This window comes from Hydra vulgaris, chromosome 03, assembly GCF_038396675.1.
Source record: "Hydra vulgaris chromosome 03, alternate assembly HydraT2T_AEP".
NCBI classification, from domain to species: Eukaryota; Metazoa; Cnidaria; class Hydrozoa; order Anthoathecata; family Hydridae; genus Hydra; species Hydra vulgaris.
The window spans coordinates 60,192,838-60,218,856 of record NC_088922.1 but is presented as its reverse complement, the minus strand read 5'-3'; the positions used below and the strand labels follow the sequence as shown (position 1 = coordinate 60,218,856).

The following is a 26,019-nucleotide window of genomic DNA, read 5'->3' as shown; positions in this document are numbered from 1 at the left end:
AGCTCTAAATGCCTTTAGCCTTTAAATAAGACAAGAAAAAAATTTTATTCTATATTAGACAAACATCAGTTTCTGTTTTTATTTAGCTTGTAGTTTTATATATATATATATATATATATATATATATATATATATATATATATATATATATATATATATATATATATATATATATATACATATATACATATATACATATATATTAGGGATGTTCAAAAAAAAAAATTTTTTATAAATGCGAATTCACAAAAAAGCCAAATTTGGGGCAAATAAAAAAATGCGATTACAATAAAAAAATTCCAAAAATATGGACGTTTAACTTATGCTCAAGTGGCAAAATACCCTTGAAAAATCCACAAATTGTTCCTAAATTATTTGGCTTTGAGCACAAGGTAAATCTAAATACTTTGTTAGAAAATTTTTTTCTAATGTAATCATAATGGTCCAAATTTTTTATTTAGATTATTGTGTATCCTGGTTTTTTTCATGTGTTGTTTAAATTTAAAAAAATATTTTTTTATAAATACACATTTATGTATTTATGCATAATTGAGGTAATGTATAAACTAAGAGGATTTTTATTTTAAATCTGTTTTTATTGTTTTATTTTTTATGTGTCATATAATTTTCTAATTAAAAAGAGAAAGGAATGTTTTCAAAACAAAAATGCTTTCTCTTTTAATTGAGTTAAATATTTTGAAAAGGATTAAAAAAATTATTTGAAATAAAATATTCATTTTAGGTTTATTTCCTTTAATTGATTTAATTTACACCTGTAAGAAAAGCATCAGAAGTTGTATAACTTTTCCTTAAACTTTTATAATTAAAAAACCTCCAAGTTCACTTTTTCTACAGTGTTATGTCAATTATTTTTATTTGAACTAAAATGTTTCTACAGTTTGGTATTTGTTATTCTAATAATAATTATTGTAAGAAATACAAATTCCAATCCAAACTGATCAAATAAAATGCAAAAATGTGATTGTTTTATCTCTACCATAAGTTAGAACAGTTTTAACTTTTAAGTAATTGAAATAATATTCAATTTTTTAAGATTATTTTAGTTTTGCACTAAATTATTTTTTCAAATATATATATAAATCTTTTATATATTATATTTTTATTATTTATTAAAAGTTTTGATTTTTTTTTCTTCTCAGTTTATAATATAATAATAAAAGAAAATTAAGGCATGAAAAGATTTGTTGATATAAAGAAAACTAATTTTTCATTTAAAAGAAGGTGTAGCTCTGCTTCTTGCCAAAGGCGTGTAGTTTGCACTGGTATTGGAATTGTTTCACCTTTAGGTTGTGGGTCTAGATTTGCTTGGGAAAAGCTTGTCAACGGACATGTAGGTGTAGTTTTTAATGATCGACCAGGCTTCGAATCAATACCCTCTAAAGTTGCTGCTTTTGTACCTTTAGGTAATAACTTGGGTGAGTTTTATGTAAATGTGGCTAAAAATGATATGAAGTTTCTTTCGCAAAGTATGCTTTATGCATTGTCAGCAGCAGATTTTGCATTGGAAGATTCCGGATGGAAACCTAATACAGAGCAAGAAAAGCAGCGTACTGGAGTTGCAGTCGGATCGGGAATGGTTGACCTTGAAGCGATAGCAAATACTTCAAAAGCATTTTCTGAATTTGGTTACAAAAGAGTCAGTCCTTACTTTGTTCCAAGAATTTTAATTAACCTTGCTGCTGGTCATATTAGTATAAAATATGGCTTTCAAGGACCAAATCATGCAGTTTCTACTGCATGTACAACTGGTGCTCATTCGATAGGTGATTCCATGAGATTGATAAAAAATGGGGATGCAGATGTTATGGTATGTGGGGGCACAGATGCTGCTATTGTGCCTGTTGCTGTAGCTGGTTTTTCACGTGCTAGAGCTTTATCTACAGCATTTTTTGAAAATCCAAGTACCTCATCAAGACCATTTGATAGTAAAAGAGATGGTTTTGTAATTGGAGAAGGTGCAGCAATTTTAGTCCTTGAAGAGTATCAACATGCAATAAAAAGAAATGCTAAGCTTTATGGTGAAATAATGGGGTATGGTATGTCTGGAGATGGTTACCATATGACTGCACCACGAGAAGATGGTATAGGTGCATATCTTTGTATGAAAGCTGCTTTACGTGATGCAAAATTAACTCCAGATCAAATCCAGTATGTGAATGCTCATGCCACTTCTACACCAATTGGTGATGCTGTTGAAAATAGAGCGATTAAGAAATGCTTTGGTAAACACGCCTATAGTATAAAAATTTCTTCATTTAAAGGTGCTATTGGTCATCTGTTAGGTGCTGCAGGTGCTGTTGAAACTGCGTTTACTTTACTAGCACTTTATCACAAAGTTATACCTCCTACTATGAACTTATTTTCAAAAGATGGAGAGTTTGATCTGAACTATGTTTCAAATGAAGCAGTGCCATGGTGTTTAGGTCACACAACTCGAAGAATAGCTCTTAAAAATTCATTTGGTTTTGGAGGCACAAATGCATCTTTGTGCCTTGGAGAAATTCAATAATGTTTTAAATTTTTTTATTTTATATAAAAAAATCGAAAAAAAAATGAAAATTTGTTTGTAAGTTTTGAAATTATTTTTTAAACTAAAATTTTTGAATTAAAATTTTTTTTTGATTTTCTTAATCAAGTCTTATTAAATGTTTAAATAATAAAGTTTTGTAAATTATTATTTACTAGTATTGGTTACTTTAAAAAAATTATTACCAGGTCATTTTGTAAGTGAGTTAAAAAATATGTAAAGTTTTGCACTTTTTAAAAATGTTTTCTAAATAAAAGTTGTGAATATTTTTTTTAAGGCTAACCTAAGTTTTACTTTTTTATCAATCAAGGTTTAGCATACACACACATACACACATACATATGCACACACACATATGCATACATATGTATACGTATATACATGCAAAGGAGACATGTGGACGCACTGTTTTATCATTGTTTTTTAAACCTTACAGCTTGTAAAACACTTTACTAAATGAGCCTTATAGAAATGCTTGCATCTGATAATGTATATGTTAAAGAAACTTTGTCAAAAGGAAAAGGATTGTTTGCAGCATCTACAATAATAAAAGGTGAACATTTTTATAATTTTTTGTTTTTTATAATATTTACAAAACTAAAATATATTAGTAAAATTAATTTTATATAAATTAAACAATTTTTATATAAATTTAATAAATTTAAACTCTTTCATGGTTGTAATAAGCCTCTATTATGCAAATACTGATTTGTGATATCTTATAACTGTGGTATTTAAAGTCATGGGTGTGCACTACAGATATAGATATAGCTTTACAAAAATATTTTTTTTTTAAGATTTTAAAAATCTTTAAAGTAATAACATGAATTTATAAACATTAATTATGAAAAATTAAAAAAAAATTTCTTTTCAATTTTTAATTATTAAATTTTTGAATGTTTCCAGAAAAATTCAAAAATTTTTTATTGAATGAGATATAAACAAAAGCGTTTATTGTTTTTCCATTATACTTCCGGTTGAGAGCCTAATTTTAGGTGAGGAGTTATAAAAAACGTTCAATGTAGCATGTTTTTGTTTTTTGTTCAGTGTATCGTTAAGTGTTTGAGTTAGAATAAAGTAGCATAATAAAAATAGTAATTAAGCAAAGTGAACTTTAAAATACACAAGATGAATATTTTTCTTAGAAATAAATTTTTTTATATACAACACTAAGTAAAATATAACATGGTTAAATTTTGAAAGATTTAAAAATCTTTATTTTTTTAATAAATTTAGGAAACCGTTTTAAAAATGATCTTAAAAACCACTTCACGTTAGATATCAGTCATGCATCAAGTTACAAGGCTGCATTTAGAACAAGCAAAATACACAGCCTAAACACACAACACAATAAGCAAACTGACTTTTGTCATAAAGGTTTTAATCTGTCTGTTTAAAACCTTTATGACAAAAGACAGCTTTGCTATTTTTTGACAGTTGCATATACTAACTTTTCATCTAACCTCCTGAAACATTTTGAGGCATATATAGTGAAATTCAGTAGATGTAGTTGATGTGTGGTATCTTGTAAGTTGCATTAAGGTCATTTTGACATGCTTATAAGTTGAAATTCTTTAAAGAATTCACCCAACTAATGTAAAAGAGTATGAAAAACTGATCAGAAAGCAAAAGATAAGTTAACTTTAACTAATTAAGATTTAGCAAGCACCCAACCTTGTGAGTAACTCTTAGGTTGCTTCTCAGGAGACTTTGGATGAAAAAAATCATAATATAATATGATGAACAATATTAAATCATGCTTCAGAAACTTACCAGTCTGTTACAGAAACAGTATTCTGTTGCAATTACAATTGAATATCGGTCAGCTCATCATTGGTTATACATTGCTGTCAGAGTGCACTGGATTGAAGAGTAAACTTTAAAGGGAAGATCAGCAGTACTAGTCAACACTTAAAAAGATTGCTTATAAGATTAAAAAGACAACTGCTAGTCTAGAACAGATCCAATTAAAATTTGTCATTCAAGATAAAACCACAAAGACTATAACTGATAACATTTCAAACTTTTGCAAAGCATTTAACCTGTATTCATAAGAGTAGCCCTGATGTAGCACATTTATTTGAAAAACCTGAAACTGGTGCTAAGATGGCAAATAATGTTTTTTTTGTGTTTTAGCTGAATATCACCTGCCTCCCATTAGCAATTTACATGTTACTTGATGGAGTTAATAACTACTTATTGCAACTGATGATTATAATGCAGCTATCAAAATAATTACAGGGTTTCCACTCGGCATGCAGAACATGCAAAGCATGCAACTGTTTATATGGGCATGCATTGTTAAATAATCATGCAAAAGTTGTGAGAATCAATTTTTAAATAAAGTTTTTCAAAATATAAAGTTTAAGTCATTTTATTTATGTTTTATTTATTCAGACTTTCTGATGTTGAATGAATTTTCAAATGTCCATATAGATGACCAAGTTTCTCATGCTGAAGTTATGCAAATTTTACAAGTTGTAAATTTTAATTATAGTTTTAAATCAACAGAAAATGACAATGCAAGATTTAGCTCAATTTTTCCTGATTCTGTTGTGGCAAAGCAATATAAGCAAGGTGAATCAAAAATTAGATATGTTAAAAGTGCCAACTTCTGATATTGCAAAAAACATCAATTTTTACTTTAAAGTTTGATCAGACAACAGCTAAGCAAGTAAAAAAGCAGTATGATGGATATCTCCAGTATTGGTCAGACATAAAAAAGGAAATGCTAATATCATATTGTGACCACAACCAACTCATTGATCATTATTTTCAGTTTGAAAATGAGTTAGAGGTATGTTCTTCATCTTTTTCACATGTTGGAATGGGTAGACCAAATTTTAACAATGCTTATGAAATGTATTATTGGATCTAAAAAAAAAAACTACATTTAACCTTTATAAAATTCATGTTGCTTTTAAAAAAAGCATTAAAAAGCTTTCCTTTGATTTAGATGAACTTTTTATTGATACTAACTTGTTTTTTTAAAAGTGCAAGATTTGAAGATTCTGCTAGTTCAGTTAATGTAACTAATTTGGTTGCTGAGTTTACTAAAAAACATGCTGAAACTTAATGGCTTTTGAAAAAGAGTATTTTTGAAAAATGAGTAAAAATTAGTCAAGAACTATAACATAAACAATAGTAACTATTGTTTGTTATTGTTTTATTCATTTTGCAACAGCAACAACTTTTCGCTTCTTGCTATGTTTTTTATGCTGATTCATATGTATAGTTGTATGTTTTTATTTGTTGAGTAATTGATATAAACTATTTTTCCTATATTTTTATTTTGCTAGCATAAATTACTTAATTTATTATATATATGTGTGTGTATATATATATATATGTATATAAATATATATATATATATATATATATATATATATATATATATATATATATATATGTATATATATTACTCATGATTGTTTGCTTATTTTTATTTTTATTTTAACTATAATATTTAGATGTGTTGACATGGCAATAAAAATATGAAGTACATATACTTTAAAGATAATGAATATATTTAGGAGATACTATACTTACTGAAAAACCACTTGTTTTATGTCAATTTTCTTGGAATCGGCAATACAATTACGTTGCTTGTGATTATTGTATGCGGTCTCTTGAAACTGCTCAAAATATGGCTAGAAGACTAGCGGCTGATTACACTCTTGAACTTCCCTATCACGAAGAGTGTTCTTTATCTGTACAGAGAATTAATTATATTTTTAAATGTCCGAATTGCTGTGTAAGTTTTCTGTTTTAAATTTAAAAAATTCTTTCTTGTGAATCAAAAGCAAAAACTTTTTGTTATTGTTTTCAATAATATTTTAAAAATTTATAATTAGATGTTTTACACTTAATTAAATTGTAATTAAATTGGATTTTGAGACCATTGAGATTCAGAAACCATTTTGCTGTTGAATACCCTTTTTATTTAGATACCATTTTGTAGTAAAGAATGCTATTCAGAAGCATATGAAAAATACCATAAAAGTTTGTGTTTACATCCTGATCAAATGAGCGAAAGTCCAATAAATAGAATTGAAGAAGCATGGAAGTAAGAATGAAGCCATCAGCTATTTATCTTTATATATATATTTTTAGATAATTATACTTTATTTATAAATTAAAAAAGAATTACAGATTTTTTTTAATATATAATTTAAGTGATGATCACTTTCTCTGAATTATTTTCGGCGCAAAACATCTAAATTTATGAAAAGAAAGTTATTTCTGGTTGTTTAAGTTGGTTTTATTTTTATTCATTTAATCTAGGCAGCTGCATTATCCACCTGAGACAGCATCTGTTATGTTAATTGTGAGAATCTTGGCTATGATTGCACAGGTTTTTTTTAGCTTTTTGCATTCTAAGCTCAACTAATCTATATATTGCTTAAGCATAGTGTTAACATTAAATAAAAAAATTAATTAAATACACAACCAAAAGTTTAATTTTTTGTACAATCAATAAAAACAAACAAATGTTAAAAATTGAAAAAATTGAATAAAAAGATAACAGGATTTTAAGATTATTACTAGACTAAATCGACTTTTAGTTGATTAATAGGAAATCCATTGTCTATTAAATCGACAGCTCAATTTCTGACTTGACTAAAAGTCAACTTTTTCCGACTTTAGTTGACTTTTAGTTCAAGTCGATTACAACACTATTTCTAAGTTTAACTAATCTACAAATTGCATTCCCAGCTAAATTAATGTATAAGTTCATTCTAAGCTCAACTTATCTACAAATTGCATCTTAAATACTGTTGCTAATAGCTTGCAAAAATCTAAATTTTGAATTCTGTTAAGAGAAGAAAAAAAAATTAACAGCAAAAATAAAAAATAAATAAGACTTGATTTTATTCTTTACTTTTATGTTTTGTTTTATCCTATGAAATGTTTATTTCCTAACTAAACAGAGTAGTTACAGCTCAAATATCTTTTAGCTTTAAAAACTTTCGGTTTCAAAATAAATTGAATCCTAATGTTTACATCATGTTGATGAAAATTCTGACTAGTCAAGTGTTTACACCATGTTGATCAAAACTCTGACTAGTCAAGTATTTTCTAAACAATAAAAAAAAAGAGTAATAAAGACTTTTTCTGAAAGATTCACATATAGATAATATAGAAGATTGAAAGATTTAGAGAATATATTATAAATTTCTCATATAATATCATTATTATTTTCAATGAAATTTTACAGATTAATCCTAAAGAAAAAATTTTGTTTTAGTCCCAGTGTCCTGAAATGGTAATGTCTGAGTTCCAGCAGTTTTTTAGCAAAACAAAAAATGAAGAACACAAGATAACACATAAATTACTTGGCAATAAATTTAAGGTTGAGTAATATTTTTGTTTTTGTATGTTATGTAAAACATGTATATATGTACATGTTTTATGTGTGTGTTAGGGGTGCACTGATGCCTACTTTTGGCCAATGCTGATGCCGATTAGTACAATGCTGATACCGATGCATCTGCATTGGCCCTAAATTCAAATTTATACTCTTTTTTACTAATAGGTAAATTTTCAGCAGGGATAGCTCAGTTGTTTAGAGCGCTGTTTAAGTTCGGGGTTATTATTAGCCGTAGCAGCAAAATTTCAGGTTAAAATCCCTGCTTCGTCTACTTCAGCGTATGCGTAGTATCTTGGTACAAAGGAAAATCGTCTTGATTAGCTATGCTATTATGATGTTTTCATTGCGACTAGTAAATAAATAATCTAGTCAAGTAAATAAAATTATCGTTCATCATTTATCTAACTATATTCTAGTAATTAAACTTATAAATAAAATTAAATAAGAAATAAATCAACAATGAGCAAAGCAACTAACAGACTAATATATGGTAGTGGTGTAGTGGTAGAGCACTCGCTTTATAAGCGAGAGGTTCTGAGTTCCATCCCCACCACGCCCCTGGTAGTACCGTGCTCAACTTGTTTCTCCACGTAGTGGCCTTGTTCATCAAGTTTCGAAGTTATAGAGTTGAGAGAGGGTCATAACCATAATTAAGTAGCCTCCTCTTCTTTAGTGGCCTTCTGGGCCTTGGGAAGGTGAATTAATTTAAAAAAAAAAAAAAGCTATTTTGATATAGATGAAAACAAAAGTTCAAATTTGTAAATTTTGCAAAATAAAAAGAAGAGGAACATCACAAATATTCTTTTTTTTTGTTTTGTATCTTATATTACATTTATATTTCTTGATTTTAAACTTATCTCTTTGTATAATTTGGATCTATATGTTGTCTAATTGCTTTCCTAAATTATAAATAGACACTAAATTCAGGAAGATCCTGATAAAAAACAGTTCAAAAAGTATTTAAAACTTTAGTGGTTGCAGATGTGTCTATATAATAAGTTAGGCTTATACATGCATTTTAGTTTATGGAGTTATTATACTTATGCATACAATATAGAAATAAAAAAGTAAAAAAACTAATTTTTCAAAACAATCGGCTTTGGCTTATGGTTACCAAGGCCAATGCCCATGCATCTATCTGTTCATTCGTCTTTTGTTATATTCGTCACTTAATCTTAAAACTGCAAAACATATTTTGACAATAAAGTTTCTGTACAGATAAACAAGTTGTTTAGATACAATAGTGTTTTTGGTTATATTTATATCAAGGTTTTGAAAAAATCTTGAGGGACAAGAAACCAGTTGTAATTAAAACTTCTGACTATCAAATGAAAATGTGAATAATATTTTATTTTCCCTTGCATGATTGCTTGAGTCAATAGCAATTTTGCTAGTCACCAGGTCTCTTCATTGAAAATATTTTCCCCTGCTTTTTAAAGATCAGGACTCTATATAAATATACATGTTATTCTAACTTGCATATTTTGAGATTAGATTAAATAAAACGGGATAATGACTTTAGAATAAAACTTTGTGGTGTTCAAAAGATGTTTCATACCGCATGTTCACATACTTAAAAAAATTGAAAATGGTGTATAGCTGCTTAGGTCAAAATTGGCACAATAAATCAGGTATGTATATAATTCATAAAGTTTAATATTAAGATGTGGCTGTTAATTCTGATGTAATTCAACTAGATCTAATGTGCGTGTAATTGATTCGTAGAATAATGTTAACATGCGAATATATTTATAATAAATTATGTCTAAAAATAGAAACTGTGTTATATGATATACAGGTGACTCATGCTTGTAATTGTTGTTTTTCTGTTTTAGTATCATTTGGGTACATTGTTTTATTACACAGTTTTGATATGGTATCTCGTGAAATCACAAACAATATCTTGAAAAGTACTGAACACTTGAGTAAGAAAGATCGCTTACAGGCTTTGCAAAATGCAGGTTATGGCAAATCTGGTGCATAAAAGGTTCTTTAACAAGCAGAGAAGATGGTGGGTGTTACTAATGGTCATAGAAACAATGGAGCTGCTAGAAAGATCACTGGTGCTGCACTTGGAGGTCTTATACGTGAATTTAACAACACAACAAACAAAAGTTTAAGAAGAGCTGCCCAAAATACAATGTTTGCCACAAAACTGTCTTAAATACTTTGAACAGACATGGTGTTTATTGTCAAAGGTGAAATAAGAAAAGCCCTTGGATGACTTTATCAACAGCATTTAACAAAGAGAGTAGGTGGACTTCCGATCATCATAATGGATGATAAAACATATATAACACAGAATGATGGGGCCAAGTTTTCAAGTAAAACTTTTTATGCCAAAGATGCCTCAACAACTCCAGAAGAGATTTGCTTCTCAGGTCGCACCAAGTTTCCTTTTAAAGTAGGTGTTTGGTATGCATTATGTGATTATGGTGTTTCTGATTACTTTATCTTGAACCAGGGAATGGCCATTGATGCCCAGATGTACAAATTTGAATGGCTTCAACGAAGACTAATCCCCTACATTGAGAAGCATTGCCCTGATAAAGCTTGCATCTTTTGGTCAGACAAAGCTTCATCACATTATTCTTCAAAAGAAGTTAAGTATTTAAATAACAAACAAATTCCATTTGTTTTGAAACAAAATAACCCCACCAATGTCCCTCAATGTCGGTCTATCAAGCTCCTTCATGCTGAAATCAAAAGAAAAGTGTTTACTAATTCCTTTCAACCAGAGAATGTTGATCAATTAAAATCAAGAGTATGTCAAATCATGAATAAACTTACAAAGCATGCTCCAAAAATGTGTACTAACTTTTCATCTTGGGCACGTGCTCTTGTTGACAATGCTTATTGCAATGGATTATTATCTGTTCAAAAGTAACTTGCATAATGAATATATATATATCTTTTATTGGAACGAAAACTTTGTCTTTCTTTTACGAGTTTTTCAAAAAATTTTAAGAATAATAAGATTTTAAAAAAATTCTATGAATCAATTACACACATGTTATAGTGTAGACAAATTTTTTCTCCCTCAACATGTTTCTTTGTGAAGCAGCCATATTTAAGGGTTTGTGTTTCTGAGTTAAAAAAACAACCTCTTCTTCTGAAGTGTTTCTTTTAGTTATGTGGAGATAAATATATAATATGATAGTAAAAGTTGCTGATGATAGTTTTTTTTTCTTTAGGAGCAAATAGTTTTGATGCATAGTCTTCTTCAAGAAATTGTTCCGACAGGTGAACTTTCCAAAGTAGGATTTGATGTTTTAAAAATAATAATAGTAAAATTTAAAAAATAATAACAGTAATAATAACAATAACAGCAAAACAATAATAATAATAATAATAGAAAAAATTTTAAATGACAATGAAGATTTAGTATGTAAGAACTGTTGTTATGCTTTAAAGCCATAAGTTGATTTTGGTTTATAATTCATAGGTTATAAGAAATCATAGGAGAAGGTGGTGGGGATGATAATGTGGGGTAAAAGGTGAATAACAAGTAGTACTGCGGTGGTAATCAGGTAGTGGTGGAAATTAGGGGTGGATAACAAGTAGTGGTGGATGACAGGTGGTGGTGTGTATAAAAAGTAGTCAGTGGAGAATATGGTTATATTTATTATAATTTTCCAATTTTTAGTTTTTAAAATTCGAGTTTAGCAGCATTAAACACAGGGTGAATTGTATTAAACTTAAAAAAAAGTTTTTTATAAAAAAGGTTTTATGACTGACTTTAAAGTATCAACTTAAAAAATTGGTTAAATTTAATTTAGTTTAAATTCATTAAAGCAAAAAATTCACTTTAAAATTATTTAAGATGCTCACAGGCAATGACTTCTAAACAGCTGTCAAAGTATATTCATTAAAACCTTTGCACCGCTTGTGTTAGAAATCTGGCAATTACAAAGGTTTGATTATTGCATACTATCACTCATGCTGGTTTCAAAACAATTAACATTAGTTCATTTTTGGGTGACTAGAGGCTTAAAAAAATGTGAACAAAATTTTGCTGAGGCAAATTAATTTGTAATAATTTATTATTTAACATCAAAATATATTTCTTTATATTTAAAGTATTTTTAATTGTATTTTTTTTATAAATTATTGAAAATGATTCTTATAAAGATAAATAATATATTTTTTAACAAATATACAATAAATGTTAAACCATAATCAATATTAAAATTAAAAAATTAAAAGTATATAGTTTTAAAACAGACATGAGTGATTAACAGATACACATCTTAAAAAAACAAGTAGAGGTTTTTTTTAGATGGTCTAAAAGAACTAAACAAAGACAAAAGGAAAATATTGTGGCAGTCAAAAATTGTTAAATAACTGTTATCAATATAAAAAAAACATTTGTGTTTAACAATTATTTAAATATACTAATGTTCTTAGTTGCCAATGTCCACATCTGATTTCTACCTCCACTCAATTACCACCACTTGTTATTTACCTTTTTCCCCTACATTACCACATCCTACCACCACAATCACAATACCACACATCACCACCATCATCCCTTAACCCCCTATGGTTACTTATAACCTATGATTTTTCATAGCCCTATAAATTTAAAAAAATTTAAACCCAAAATTAACTTACAGTTTTTAAGCATAACAACGAATCTTTTATGATCATCAAACTGAACAAACAATTATTTTTTTAATATAGTAGATATTTCCTTTCACATAGCTTCTTACAATAAATGGGGTTCAATCCTTGTTTGCTCTCATTGGAATGAATGGACAAGGTATTGGGACTAGGTAAATGTTTTCTGAAGTTTACACTAACTGTTTTATTTTTATTTTTTTATATTTGATAATTTATATCTGTTCAAAATGGTTGAAAAGTATTTTAAATACTAAAGTAACTTGACTATATTACATATTAGACAAATATATAATTTTATTTATATTTTTTTAACTTTTTAACTTAAATGTACTATATATTAAACATATATTAGACAGATTAATATATTTTATAAATATTTATTATATTATATATTTATAAGAAATTAGTTTATTTGATTATAGCTCATTGAGTGAATATGTTTATAATATCGATGCAAAAGTGATGAGTGACAATGAACGAGAACAAGTAGATGCTTTTATTGATCAGCTGTATCTCCACATGGAAAAAGGTTGCATATATTTTTGTGCTTTTGTAGAAGCAGCATAAAAAGTTAATCAAAATTGTATACATTTAGTAAAAAGAATTAAAAATAATATTTTTTTAAAAAATGCTTGAAACTAAACTTAAAAAAATAATGGTTTAAAAAAAACTATGGTTTTTAAAAAATAATTGGTTTAAATAAATAATGGTTTTTAAAAAATAATACTTTTAAAAAATATTGCTTTTAAAAAAATAATGCTTTTTCTGCAATAATTTAGTTTTGATTTAAAAATATTATTATAATATAAAGTCTGTATCAAAAGTCTTTTTGTATAGGAAAGAAAAAATTAGTTTTTTAAGTAAAAGAATTGCAGTTTAATATAAGCATCTAAAATGTAAAAATGGTTAAAGGAATATCAAACCTCCGAGACATGTTGTGTTTATATTAAAGAGAATGATTTAAAAAAATGTTAGGGCTAAAATTTTTTAAAACAAAAGAATTAATGCATACCAAGAAAAACTAACTTCGTTATGTTGTAGGCCAAAAAGTCAGCGTAATATACACCGCAATCTACAGACTTGATAATCTATCCGAGCACATTTTATTCCTAAGAGTTTCAGTACATGACGTCATTGATTTTTTTGTTTGTGTAAAAGATCGATTATGTAAACAAGCAAAAAAATCAATAGCCAATAGCCCAAACATTTTTTTTATTTTTTAAATATAAACACAACATGTCTTGTAGGTTTGAGATCCCTTTAAGTATTTTTTGTTTGATAACACAATTTTTGCTGCTTAGTGGAACATGCGTTAGTGGTGTAGAGCTTTGAAGCAAGAGGTACAAAGTAGAAACTGAAATAATTATGAATAAACTTTTTTAGAGTCTGGTTCGTTCTTAAATTGTGAAGGGTCTGGATTGTTCAAGATGCAGAGTCGTTGTAAGTTTTTATAGTGCTTATTTCTTTGTTTACTGGAAATAAAATATGAATCGATTTTTGTGTAAATATGTTTAATTAGCTACAGATTGGTGCGTTTAATTGGTACAGATTTTTGAGAAAAAATGCATAAATAAAACTTTCAATATTTTATACTATATGTATGAAATCAGTTTTTTCATACCATATATATATATATATATATATATATATATATATATATATATATATATATATATATATATATATATATATATATATATATATATATATATATATATATATATATATATAGTATATATATATATATATATATATATATGTATATATATATATATAGATCTATAGTTTGTTGTCTTAGGGAAGAGCGGAAAGAAAAAAGTGATTCTTACGCCAACACATACGTCACTTTTAATTACTTTTGACTTTCGTCCAACATTTTCGTGTTGGACGAAAGTAAAAACCATTAATTTAATTACAAATAAATCGTTTTTTAAAAAAACCACAAAATTGCAAATTTAATTGACCATATATATATATATATATATATATATATATATATATATATATATATATATATATATATATATATATATATATATATATAAATATACATATATATAAATATATATATAAATATATATGTAGATATTTATATATATATTTGGATATAGCAGCACTCCCTTGCAAGTCAGGCTACTTGTCAGTAGATGTAGCAGCACTCCCTTGCGAGTCAGGCTATAAGATAGTCGATGTAGCAACACTCCGCGCATGATTTACAGTGAAAAAAAATAAAAATAAAACATTTGATTAAAAAAATTAAAAATAAAAACATTTTATTAAAAAAAAATAAAAATAAAAACTTGTTAAAAACATTCAGAATGTTTTTAAAAACATTCTGGTCAATTAAATTTGCGTTTTTGTGGTTTTTTAAAAAACAATTTAATTTAAAAACAAACTAATTTAATTACAAATTAAATTAATGGTTTTGACAAAAGTCAAAACCATTAATCTAATTTGTAATTAAATTAATGGTTTTGACTTTCGTCCAACACGCAAATGTTGGACGAAAGTCAAAAGTAATTAAAAGTGATGTATGTGTTGGTGTAAGAATCATTTTTTTCCTTTCGTGCTTCCCAAATGCAACAAACTATAGAACTATACATATATATATATACAGTATCGGACAAAACGAGTGCAACCAAATAATGCTAATTTAGTTTCTTTATATAAAAGTGCTGCATTTTTTCAATTTAGAGAAATAACTATGTAACTGTTTAGACAAAGTTCTTCAAGTTATATTCATCACAAAGTTCATTATTTGTACACGACAATTAATAAATTAATCAAAAGTATTAAAAAAAGTTGATTTCCTTCTGGACAAAACAAGTGCAACTCGACAAAATGTTGACCAAGCTGTATTTTGCTATCAATTTTTTCGTGGCAAATCCTTTGTTGTTGATCACAGCCTTGCATCTTCGAGGCATAGATTCGATCAGGTGATCAATGAAACTTTGTGGAATCGCTGCCCAGGCCTTTTGGATTTGTTCAAACAGTTGATCCTTATTACGAACACCTTCACGATTAATTCCGCGGTTGACGATCTCCCACAGGTTCTCGATAGGGTTGAGATCCAGAGATTGAGGCGGCCAATCCATCACCGATAGGTGGTTGTCTTGAAACCACTGCTTGACTACTTTTGCAGTGCGTTTCGGATTGATGTCTTGCTAAAAAACCCATTTTATTGGCATATTCCATTCAGCATGAGGTAACATAACATCTTTCAGGATATTTTTATACATGAAACGGTCCATTATTCCATCGTTTCAATGTATTGGACCTAGACCGTTAGCAGAAAAACACCCCCAGACCATTACATTGCCTCCACCATGCTTCATGGTCTTATGGTAGTAACGTAAATTGAGGCGTTTTCCGGCCGGTCGACGTACACGGCAAATGCCATCGCTCCCAATGATGTTGAACTTCAATTTATCACTGGACAGGACAGTTTGCCATTTCTGCACATTCCAGTCAATATGAGATGTAGCAAACAGGAGTCTTTTCTTCTGGTTTTTTAGTGAAATCAGCGGTTTCTTTGCAGGGCGTCGAGAAAACAATCCGGCTTCAACAGCATGTTGTCTGATTGTTCAGTTCAATACAGGCAGCTCTAATTGATTTTGTATCTCGACTGATGATATCCAGGCAGGGATCCTTCTTGACGGATCTGACGATCATAGAATCCTCTCTAGAAGTGGTGGAACGCAGTCTTCCATCTTTGTTATCTGCTGCCAACTTCCCCGGAGAACGATATTTGGAACATAGTCTTGATACGGTCCATTTTTTCACACGATATTTATCACAAATACTTTTTTGTGACATTCCACTTACGTAATCGCCAATAATTTTCTTTCTTAGTTCCAATCCAAGACTGTCGGGAGCCATTTTTGCACTTGAAGTCATAAAAATAATAAAAATAAGTGATCACGCTTCTCAAGGCTTACTGTGTTACATTTACCTTGTGATGATACAATAATGCTCTGTGGAAAACAACATCTTGGTTGGATATGGATTGTATTGATGTAATGAAACACTTGTTGTATTTCACTTCTTGTATTGATGTTCTTCGATAAAACACTTTGATAAAACTCACTTCGATAAACTGTCTTGATAATACTGACTGATTGACTTCCATATACTGACTGAATTACATGTCGATTTACATGTCTTTTATATAGTAAAATGAACCTGTGTGAACCTGTTCTAGAAGACTCTAGATGCTTCTTTTTGATGCCTCTGGAAGCTTCTGGATGCTTCTGAATGTTTCTGGATATTTCTGGATGCTACTGGATGCTTCCGGATGCTTCTTCTGGAAACCTCTGGAAGCTTCTGCATGCTTCTGGAAACTTCTGGAAACTTCTAGATACTTCCTTTAATTATTAAGAAACTTCCGTGACGTTGACACAGACCAGACTTAAGAAAATGAAACAAACCAAAAAAGTTGCACTTGTTTTTTCCGCTGCAAAATGGCACTTGTCAACGAAATTCTGCCTGTGTGCTGTCACCTGTCAGCTGATTGCTCATGTCATGGCATGGTATGACTCCAGACTCCTGAACTGTTTGCTGTGGTAGTATAGTTCGTTTTGTTTTTAAGACATGTAAAATTAGGAACACTTTTTAGCATTGTTCGATGTTGGTTGCAAATGTTTTGTCCAATTCTGTGTGTATATATATATATATATATATATATATATATATATATATATATATATATATATATATATATATATATATATATATATATATATATATTACCAAATATAAGGGTGTAAAGACCCTTGAAGTGTTAGGTGTAAAAACTGGAAAAAGAGATTGATGTGCATTTTTTATGGGTTTTCACAATAGTTTTACATTTCCACCTCTCTCTCACATATTTTGAATTTATAAATAAGTAGTGTATGAATTTTCATTACACACAGAATCACCACTTTGAGTGCCTTATTACCATTATACATTTGTTTAATATATAAAGCCTGTTAAGTTTTACAACCATTCAATTTTTAAATATACGAGAGTAAAAGATTATACAATGATACAAAAGAAATTATGTTTTTTTAGATATATAAATATTTAGCAAAACAGAAATAAACAATAAACAATGCAGAATGATAAGCTGTGAAAAAAGAAAACTTAAAGATGTTGGAAAAAAAATTAATGTTGTAGAAAACTCAAGGAGGCTATCTTACAATTCTTGAAACAGATTTTATAAAAATTTTAAATGAACTTTTTGATATAGGCTCCAAAATATTTTAACAAAAATCTAAGCCAATCACATCAGGACTAGTGATGCCATTAAAGATGACATTGAATTGCATATAGACCAGAAGTCAACTAGAAAAATGTCTCTGACTGACAATGTTAAGATCTAATGATCTCAAAGCTATTAAAGTAATCAAAAACATAGCGGAGGATTATAAAATATTAGAAAAAAGTCTTAAAAGTTCTCTTTTAAGACATACATGGTACTTGGCTGAAGATATTGTTGTTGTAGCACTCATAGATCCAGACGCATCTAATGATGAGAAATCCTTAATGATACAGGAACTTATCAAGTATCCCTATTCTGACAATATATCTTACTTTGAAATTAAAAAACCTAAAATCAGAGACAACATAATTATTTACAAGAACACTCATTTACATTTGTTGGGAAACACAGCTGGTATCTTTTTTCTAGGGTTTTTCAAAACTGGTTTTTATAACAAATTTGAAAACCAGTTTTTAAATTATGAAAACCAGTTTTAAGTAAAGGCTACAATAAGGGCCAAGTTTACCTACAGGCTGAGGTTTTTTAGTTATTAATAAAAAATATTACTTCCATGATTGTAATGGTTGCTACACAACAGTTCCCCTTCAGACAATTATTAACATTTTATAAAGTTTCGTGCAAACATTTCAGCATTATAGTTTGCTTAGAGATTAATTCCGCACAAAGGAATTCTAGTGTGAATGAATATAGAATTTGTAACACTTAACTTAAGAATACAAGAGCAAATAGCAAACAGCAAACTATATAAACTATATAATAGTTTTTAATTCAAAATAGTTTTGCAAAATACTTTTGAGGGCTCTGAAAACTAGTTCGCTTAAGGGCCCCCTAGGGTGTAAATCCGGGCCTTGCTTAAAATGTAGTATCAGTGTTGTTTTGTAACTTTAAGGAGCAAGGTTTAAAGAAAGTGTTTCCTATTATAATAAAGAAACTTAATATGCATTTATGTTCAATGAAAGTTAGTTACACCGAGAGCATTTATTCTACCCTAATAAAGAAAAAAGAGCAATCTTCGTCTAAAATAGCAATCAAAAAGCTAATTAAGAATATAGTAGACAACATTCTTTAAAAAACCGATATTCAGATGGGCTAAAATAAGATAAAATTAGAAATATTTATATACAGTAGTTCCTTTACTTAACTAAAAACAACTCATTTGACAGTTTAGTTTAAACATAAAAATTATTTAACAACCCAAAACTTATAATTATACATTTTAGTGGAGTCATATGCCTAAATTAGGCTCAAAGTCTTGATGCCTAATGCCCAAAATACCTTAATCTGTCACTATATCATTGTTTTCTAAATATTTCATTATCTTCAATATGGTTGGATGAGTATTTATCCCAAATATTTCAATTAATTGAATAGATAAAATTGAGGTGAATGAATTTTTACACAAAAGAGTGATAAAACTAGAACAAACAAAAATGTTATAGTGTTTAACTATTTATTTTCCTGATTTTTTTTTACTTTTTCATTATAAGATTGTTATGAATAAATTTCAAGATTTTGAGGTAATGGTGAAAGTTTGAGATTAAGTTTTTAAGATTGCCGTTAAGTTAAATGTTTTCATTTGTAAATATAAATATTTTTCAAATAATTTCTATGAGAAAGTTTTTGCTTTCACTTTTAAAATAATGTTAAAAACTAACAAAAAGAAACTGTTGCAGCTCCAGCTTGTAGCCTCTGGAAATTCATTTTATTTTATCTTCAGAATATTTAAAGGATTTTTTAGAGTTTTCACTCTTTCAAGAAAGTTTTCTAAAAAATCTCAAAATTTCAAGAAAGTTGATCTTAGCGATGGAATTTTATCTGCTGCTAATTTTCAATAAATAAAAGAAAATGATGTGTGTTATAATAAATTTGAAAAGATCTTTAAACGTGTTTTGTACTCAAAGCATACTCAAAGTTTATGTGCAATTGTACCAGGTTACTTATGAAGTACTTACCAGGCTACTTATGAAGTACTTACCAGGCTACTTATGAAGTACTTACCAGGCTGCTTATGAAGTACTTACCAGACTACTTATGAAGTACTTATTACGCTACTTATGAAGTACTTACCAGGCTACTTATAAAGTACTTTATGCAAAGTGTAATTCTTTAGCTGGTGCAGGGGTTTATTTTTACATCTTTATACCAACTTTTCGATTATAAAGAGTTAATTATTGATGCTTTTGCAAAAAGAAAATTTGTAAATATGTTATACTAAACTAACACGTTCCATTTAAATCTAAGAAGTCTGAAGAGATTTTGATTTCCAAACTAAATTTTAAGAAGGTTGATTAAAAAGACATCAAAACTTACTTAACTCTAATAAAACATCACAATTAAACCTTAAATCTGTAAAACAAACTTCATTAAAATTACATTTTACATGCGAAAAATGTCTTCAATAAAAGTTTATTGATATTACTTTAAAAATTATATCTCTATTACTATATTATTATCCAAGAGGTCCACAGAAATTAAAAAAAAAACGTATTTGATTTTATTGATTATACCAAAGCTTAAAACCTTAGATAAAATTTTGGAATTATTTTTTTATTCTTCAGAGCATACATATTTTTATTTTTCAGGAGAATTTGAAAGTCATTCTATATGATAACATTATAAATATAAAATTTATCAAATTTTGTTGCTTTATTTAATATTAACTACAGTCAGTTGCTGTTAGATGGTAAATTTTTTTTACCAATTTTAGAATACAGTAACCAATTATTCTTTTTGGTAATTTATTTACTATAAAAAAGTAAATCTGTGGCCATCAGGTCATATTTTATTATGCTACAATGTTTGTAATCTGTTTATTAAAACACAATACCAAGGGCAACCCCAATCAGCTCTTGCTTACAATTGATTACATTTCTACAATGTTTCAAATTAATTGAGCTTGCATAACAATATTCTCCAACTTGAAAAGTTTCAGTAATGTTTATAATTTACATATTGCGAATAGTTGAGGTAAATTTCTTGAAAGCAATTAGGCAATATTTTATTAAGTTTTTAAATTTTTTTTAGTCAAGTATTAGGATTGATGGTGGCTTAATATGAAATAAATCATACGAGGTAAAATATAAAACTGATTTAGAAAATCTATCGTAGGGAAAAACGGAAAGAAATTATTTTAAAAAATAAAAAAGATAAGCTAAAAATAAAGTAAAATAACAAAAAATTAAAAGGTATAAACGAACTAAAAAATTGAAAAAAACGTAAAACAAGAAAATGAATAAAAAAGTAAAACGAATAGATTTAATAAAATAAATAAAAAACAATAAACTAAAAGTTCGAAAAATGTTCGAAAAAATAACAAAAAGAACTACTTAAAACAAAAATAACGGACTACAAATTTTCTACGCTTTTCTGTATCCGCCAAGAGTAACAAATATAATTTATTTTATTTTGTAGAAGTTTTTGTATTTGTCTTTTCGTTATGAAATTTTTGTTTTCATTTTGTAGTTTTTGTGCTTGCCTTTTCGTTTGCGTAAAGTTTGTTATTATTTGTGCTGTTGTTGCTAATTATTTTTATTGTTGTTACTAATTGAGTGTTTTCATATTTTTTTGTCTTTTTATTTAATTTATTATAGCTTAATCATTTTTTTTATAATTAATTTAATCTACACTTGCTTTCATTTATTAATACTGCTGTTGAATTTTTTTGTTTGTTTGTTTATTTTATTTAGATGTCACTCCATTGACTAGTTTTTAACTATACGAGTGACACCTAAACTAATTTTGTAAAATTATAAAAATTTGTAATTTTCAATTTTTGGTTAAATAAATGGATATAATGAAATCATAGCCGAATTTCACCATCGCTTTTAGATATTTTGTTACAATTGTTGTTAATTGCATTAAGGAAAACGAACCTATTTTTTTATCCTTACTTTTAAGATGATACTTTTTACGCCGAAAATCACGGGGGTTTTTTACTTCGATAATCATGGGGAGGGGTTAGTTTTAAAGTTTTGTAAAAGTATAAGTTTTTTAATGTACAAAATTCAAGAGAAAAGTCATAATTTTTTCGTTAATTATTTTATTTTTTATATAATTATTTATACTTTTTAAACTACATATAGTCAATTCATGCTATTAAAATCGAAAATATGTTCAAGATTTTGAATCTTTGAGGTAGGATTAATTATTTTATTTTTTATATAATTATTTTTTTTCACTTTTATTATTCAATACACTTTTTGACATTTGCTTTGATTTAATTCAATTTTTAACAAACGCGTACGCCTCTCTTTCGAAATTAGCGAATCAGGCTGCGTATGTCTCTGCCTACTCTAAGTCTGTTTAGGGCTTTAAAATATGCGGCTAGGGCGGGTATTCTGGTTGGTTCCTATCTCAAAGATTCAAGATTTTGAACTTATTTTCGATTTTAATAGCATGAATTGACTACATATACGGTCGTTTCCACACCTACCATGAGTCGACACTTATCGTAGGTTTTAAATACGAACATAAATTTTGCAAAAAGTAGTAATTATTTTTTTATTTTTATATTTTTTGTATCAACAACATCGTCATGCAATTCTATTACAATACATAGAAACCGCAATACATAGTTACTTAAATGAACTCAGTGGGTTTATCCCGTCAGCCTATGAAAATACTTTTTTAAGTACCAGCTGTTAGAAGCGTTTCAAATAAAACAAGGAAATTTATGAAGATAACATAAAATTTTATTTCTAAATTAACTTAATCAGGTAAATAAAACATGAATTATTATTACTATTATTAAAACAACTCATCATTATAGTATCAATGTAGTATTTTTGAATGTACGATAAGTATGAACTAAAAAAATGTCATTCCATACATATCGTATGTCCAATGAATAATCAATTTGTTTCTATTTTACTATAAAAATAAATAATATTTTACTTAGATTATTTTACAATGGCACGAAAAAAACTTTGTAGTTTAAAACGAAGACTTCAATATACAGATAGTCAATTACGTGATGCTATTAATGCTGTTAAAAAAGGTATGGTTATGTACAAAGCGAGCAAGACGTTTGGAATTCCTTATCAGACGCTTCGTGATAAAATATCCGAAAGAACTTCTTTGAAAATACAACACTGCGGGTATAAATCAGTTCTAGGTGAACATTGAAAACAAATTAGTCGAGTGGTTACTAACATGCACCAGAATGGGATTTGCCATGTCTGCAGTACAGCTATTAGATACTGTGCAAAAATATTTGAATTCCAACAATATAAAAACAAAATTTACTAACAACCGTCCTGCAAAAGGTTGGTTTTATGCATTTCTTCGCCGCCACAAACAGCTATCTCAAAAACGAGGTGAATACTTGAACCGAGCTAGAGGAGGAGGAACTGAAAAAGCCATAAGAAATTGGTTTACTGAAATTCCGAAGCTTTTAGGAGAAAACGCTCAATATTTAAATGATTCGATGCGCGTTTTCAATATTGATGAGAGTGGTTTTCAGTTGTCGCCAAAAACTAATTTATTAATTCGTGAACGAGGAAAAATACATATGAGGAATAAAAAAAGCATCACCACTTTAAATGCCAGCGGAACTTTTGCTCCATCATTAACAATTTTTAAATATGTTCCTCTTCCAAATAGAATTATAAATGCTGCTCCATCAGGATGGGGTATTGGAAAAAGTGAAAATGATTGGATGAACGCAGAATGTTTTTTTGAGTATATAACAAACGTTTTTTATCCATCTTTGATAAAAGAAGAAATTCTTTTACCAGTTATAATTTTTTTTGATGGTCATGTGTCACATTTTTCTATCGAATTTAGTGAGTTTTGCTCTAAAAATGGAATAATTCTTGTTGCTTTGTTCCTAAATGCAACACATATTTTGCAGCCGCTCGATGTGGCAGTTTATGGGCCAATAAAAGCAAAGTGGAAATCGTTTTGCCGACAATAGCGCATTGACCATGAAGGACAAGAAATAAACAATGAAAATGTACCAGAAGCATTAAATTCTTTTATAATCGATCCTATAATGGCAAATAATATTAAAAGTGGTTTTAAAAATACCGGAATTTTTCCATTTGATGCTAATAGTGTTGACTACAAAAAAATTGTTCAAAAATTATCTGAGTCAACTGTTGCTCCGGCTCCTTATTTAGAAGAAAACCATTCAAGTGTGACTTTATCAGCTTACTCTCCCATAACCTTTATTGAAAAGTGCATTGATTTTAGTATTTTAGAGCAGTTTAAATTGGCTGACAAACATTTAGGTTGGAAAGGTGATCTTGAATACCTCCAGTTGTATCATTTTTGGAAAAGAGCCTTATCTGAAACATATAAGACCATAATTTTACCTGATGAAATACAACAGGGTAATAAAAATCTATCAACAACTGGTAATTTAGAAAATGAGAAAGGTATAGCCGATATGGAAATGCCTGATTGCAATAATGCAGCTGTTATAGAACCAAAACCAGCTTGTTTCAGTTTAAAAATAGCAGCAGAAATAATAAATCCAATCGAAAGTGTTTTAATATGGCCAAAACAACCAGTCCAATGGTCCAAGCGCAAATTAGAACGTTAACCATCGGTTGTAACATCTGAAACGTGGCAGCTAATTCAGAAGACAAAATTGCAAGAAAAGTCAAAAATAAAGGATGAAAAATTAAAAAAGAAACAATTAGCGGCAGATAAAAAGTCAAAAGTAGAGGAAGAAAGATTAAGAAAGAAACAATTGGCTATGGAGAAAAAGTTATTAAATGAAAAAACTAAAAAAGAAAGAGAAAACATGAAAATTAAAAAAAAAAAGTTGCAAAAGTGTCAGAAAACGAGTTTCATTTAAATGTTGATAATAATTATAAAATAAGACTTAAATAGTTATGATGAAACTCTATCCTTTCCATTTTAGGAACTTAAAGGATAAGTATACTAAAGTAATGGAAATGCTTTAAAATCTTTACTTTTATTTATAATAATGTTTTTATTACTATATAATTAGTGTTTATTTGATAATAAACATTAAATTTATTTAATAGTCTTATTTTTTAATTTTACACCTAAAAACGCTTTATAAAATGTTACCAATGCATTAAATTTTCATTTGAAACCGCGAACGCGTTTTAAACCAGACACTAAAGTAGATTTTAAGATATACGATAAGTGTCGACAATGTATACGATAAGTGTAAAACACTTACGATAAGTATGGAAAACTGCGCTTTAAAAGATTGTTCAAAGTAAGTACATTATTGATTTAAATTTCAGAGTGAGAATAATTTTAAACTAACCCTTATCGTATTACACTGACGGCTGCAAAAATTCATTTCTAATGCATTTCTACTTTTTGAGTAATCTAATATATTACAATAACTTTTGTTAAACTCACGGTAAGTGTGGAAACGACCCTAGTTGAAAAAAATATAAATAATCTAATTGTTTATAAAAATTAAATATTTTATTTAAAAAGTCTATATTTAGGTAATCATAGCTGTTCTCCAAATGCCGAAGCAACATTTCCATATAATAATTCCACCTTGGTATTGGTAGCAACGGAGGATATCATAAAAGACGAGGTTTTTTTTATTCACCTAATTTCGTCTGTTCTTTATTCAATTAGTGTTCAGGGAGAATTGTTTTTGTTATTTTTTTAGGAAATATGTGTATGTTATTTGGATGAATGTCAGCGTTCGAGAAGCCGCCATTCTAGAAGAAAACTTCTCAGGTGCGTGTTTTCTTATTTGTAGGTTAGATGCCGCTCATTTAAAAAACAATAATTATATATTTGTTGATTTTATTACATTTTTAGAGAAAATTATTTATTCGAATGCACTTGTTCACTTTGTGAATCAGAAGTTGATCATGAATCTGAAACATCGAGTGACGACTCAGAAATGAGTGAAGATGCGAGTGATTCTTAACTATAAATTATAAACTATATTTTTTTATGAGAAATATAAATTTCGAGGATTGTCTTCACTAAATATGTTTTGCATATTTTTGCATAGTTTTTTGGAAGCGTTTTGTGCATTTTATTATTACTTTGATTGAAATAAATAAAATTGTCGAGTCCCTCTCTTTCCTCTCTTTCCCAGGTCAAAATGGGTGTCTCGATCCCTGATAATTATTAAAATTTTTATAATTTCTCTGTAACTTTTTATTATTTTAAAATGGAGAAATATTTACGGACAAAAATATAGACAATCATAAAATAAAATTACCTAACTGACTCAGTATGTAAGTAAAACAACATATTTTA

General features: G+C 28.0%; 2 protein-coding genes across 2 annotated transcripts; both read left to right on the top strand.

Moving 5' to 3' along the window:
* The first annotated feature begins 204 nt into the window (after positions 1-204).
* On the top strand, positions 205-25,829 carry LOC100212248 (histone-lysine N-trimethyltransferase SMYD5). The gene is made up of 13 exons (XM_065793865.1): positions 205-392; positions 2,985-3,101; positions 6,082-6,302; positions 6,496-6,614; positions 6,833-6,902; positions 7,797-7,901; positions 11,114-11,176; positions 12,624-12,694; positions 12,965-13,071; positions 13,926-13,982; positions 25,242-25,336; positions 25,415-25,485; positions 25,570-25,829. The coding sequence occupies exons 2-13, from the start codon at positions 3,005-3,007 to the stop codon at positions 25,679-25,681; spliced, it is 1,188 nt and encodes a 395-aa protein (XP_065649937.1). The 5' UTR covers positions 205-392; positions 2,985-3,004; the 3' UTR covers positions 25,682-25,829.
* Positions 1,127-2,569, top strand: LOC100215844 (3-oxoacyl-[acyl-carrier-protein] synthase, mitochondrial). Its single transcript, XM_065793864.1, has one exon. It carries the CDS (start codon positions 1,193-1,195, stop codon positions 2,528-2,530), a length of 1,338 nt encoding a protein of 445 aa, XP_065649936.1. The 5' UTR covers positions 1,127-1,192; the 3' UTR covers positions 2,531-2,569.
* Positions 25,830-26,019: the final 190 nt, after the last annotated feature.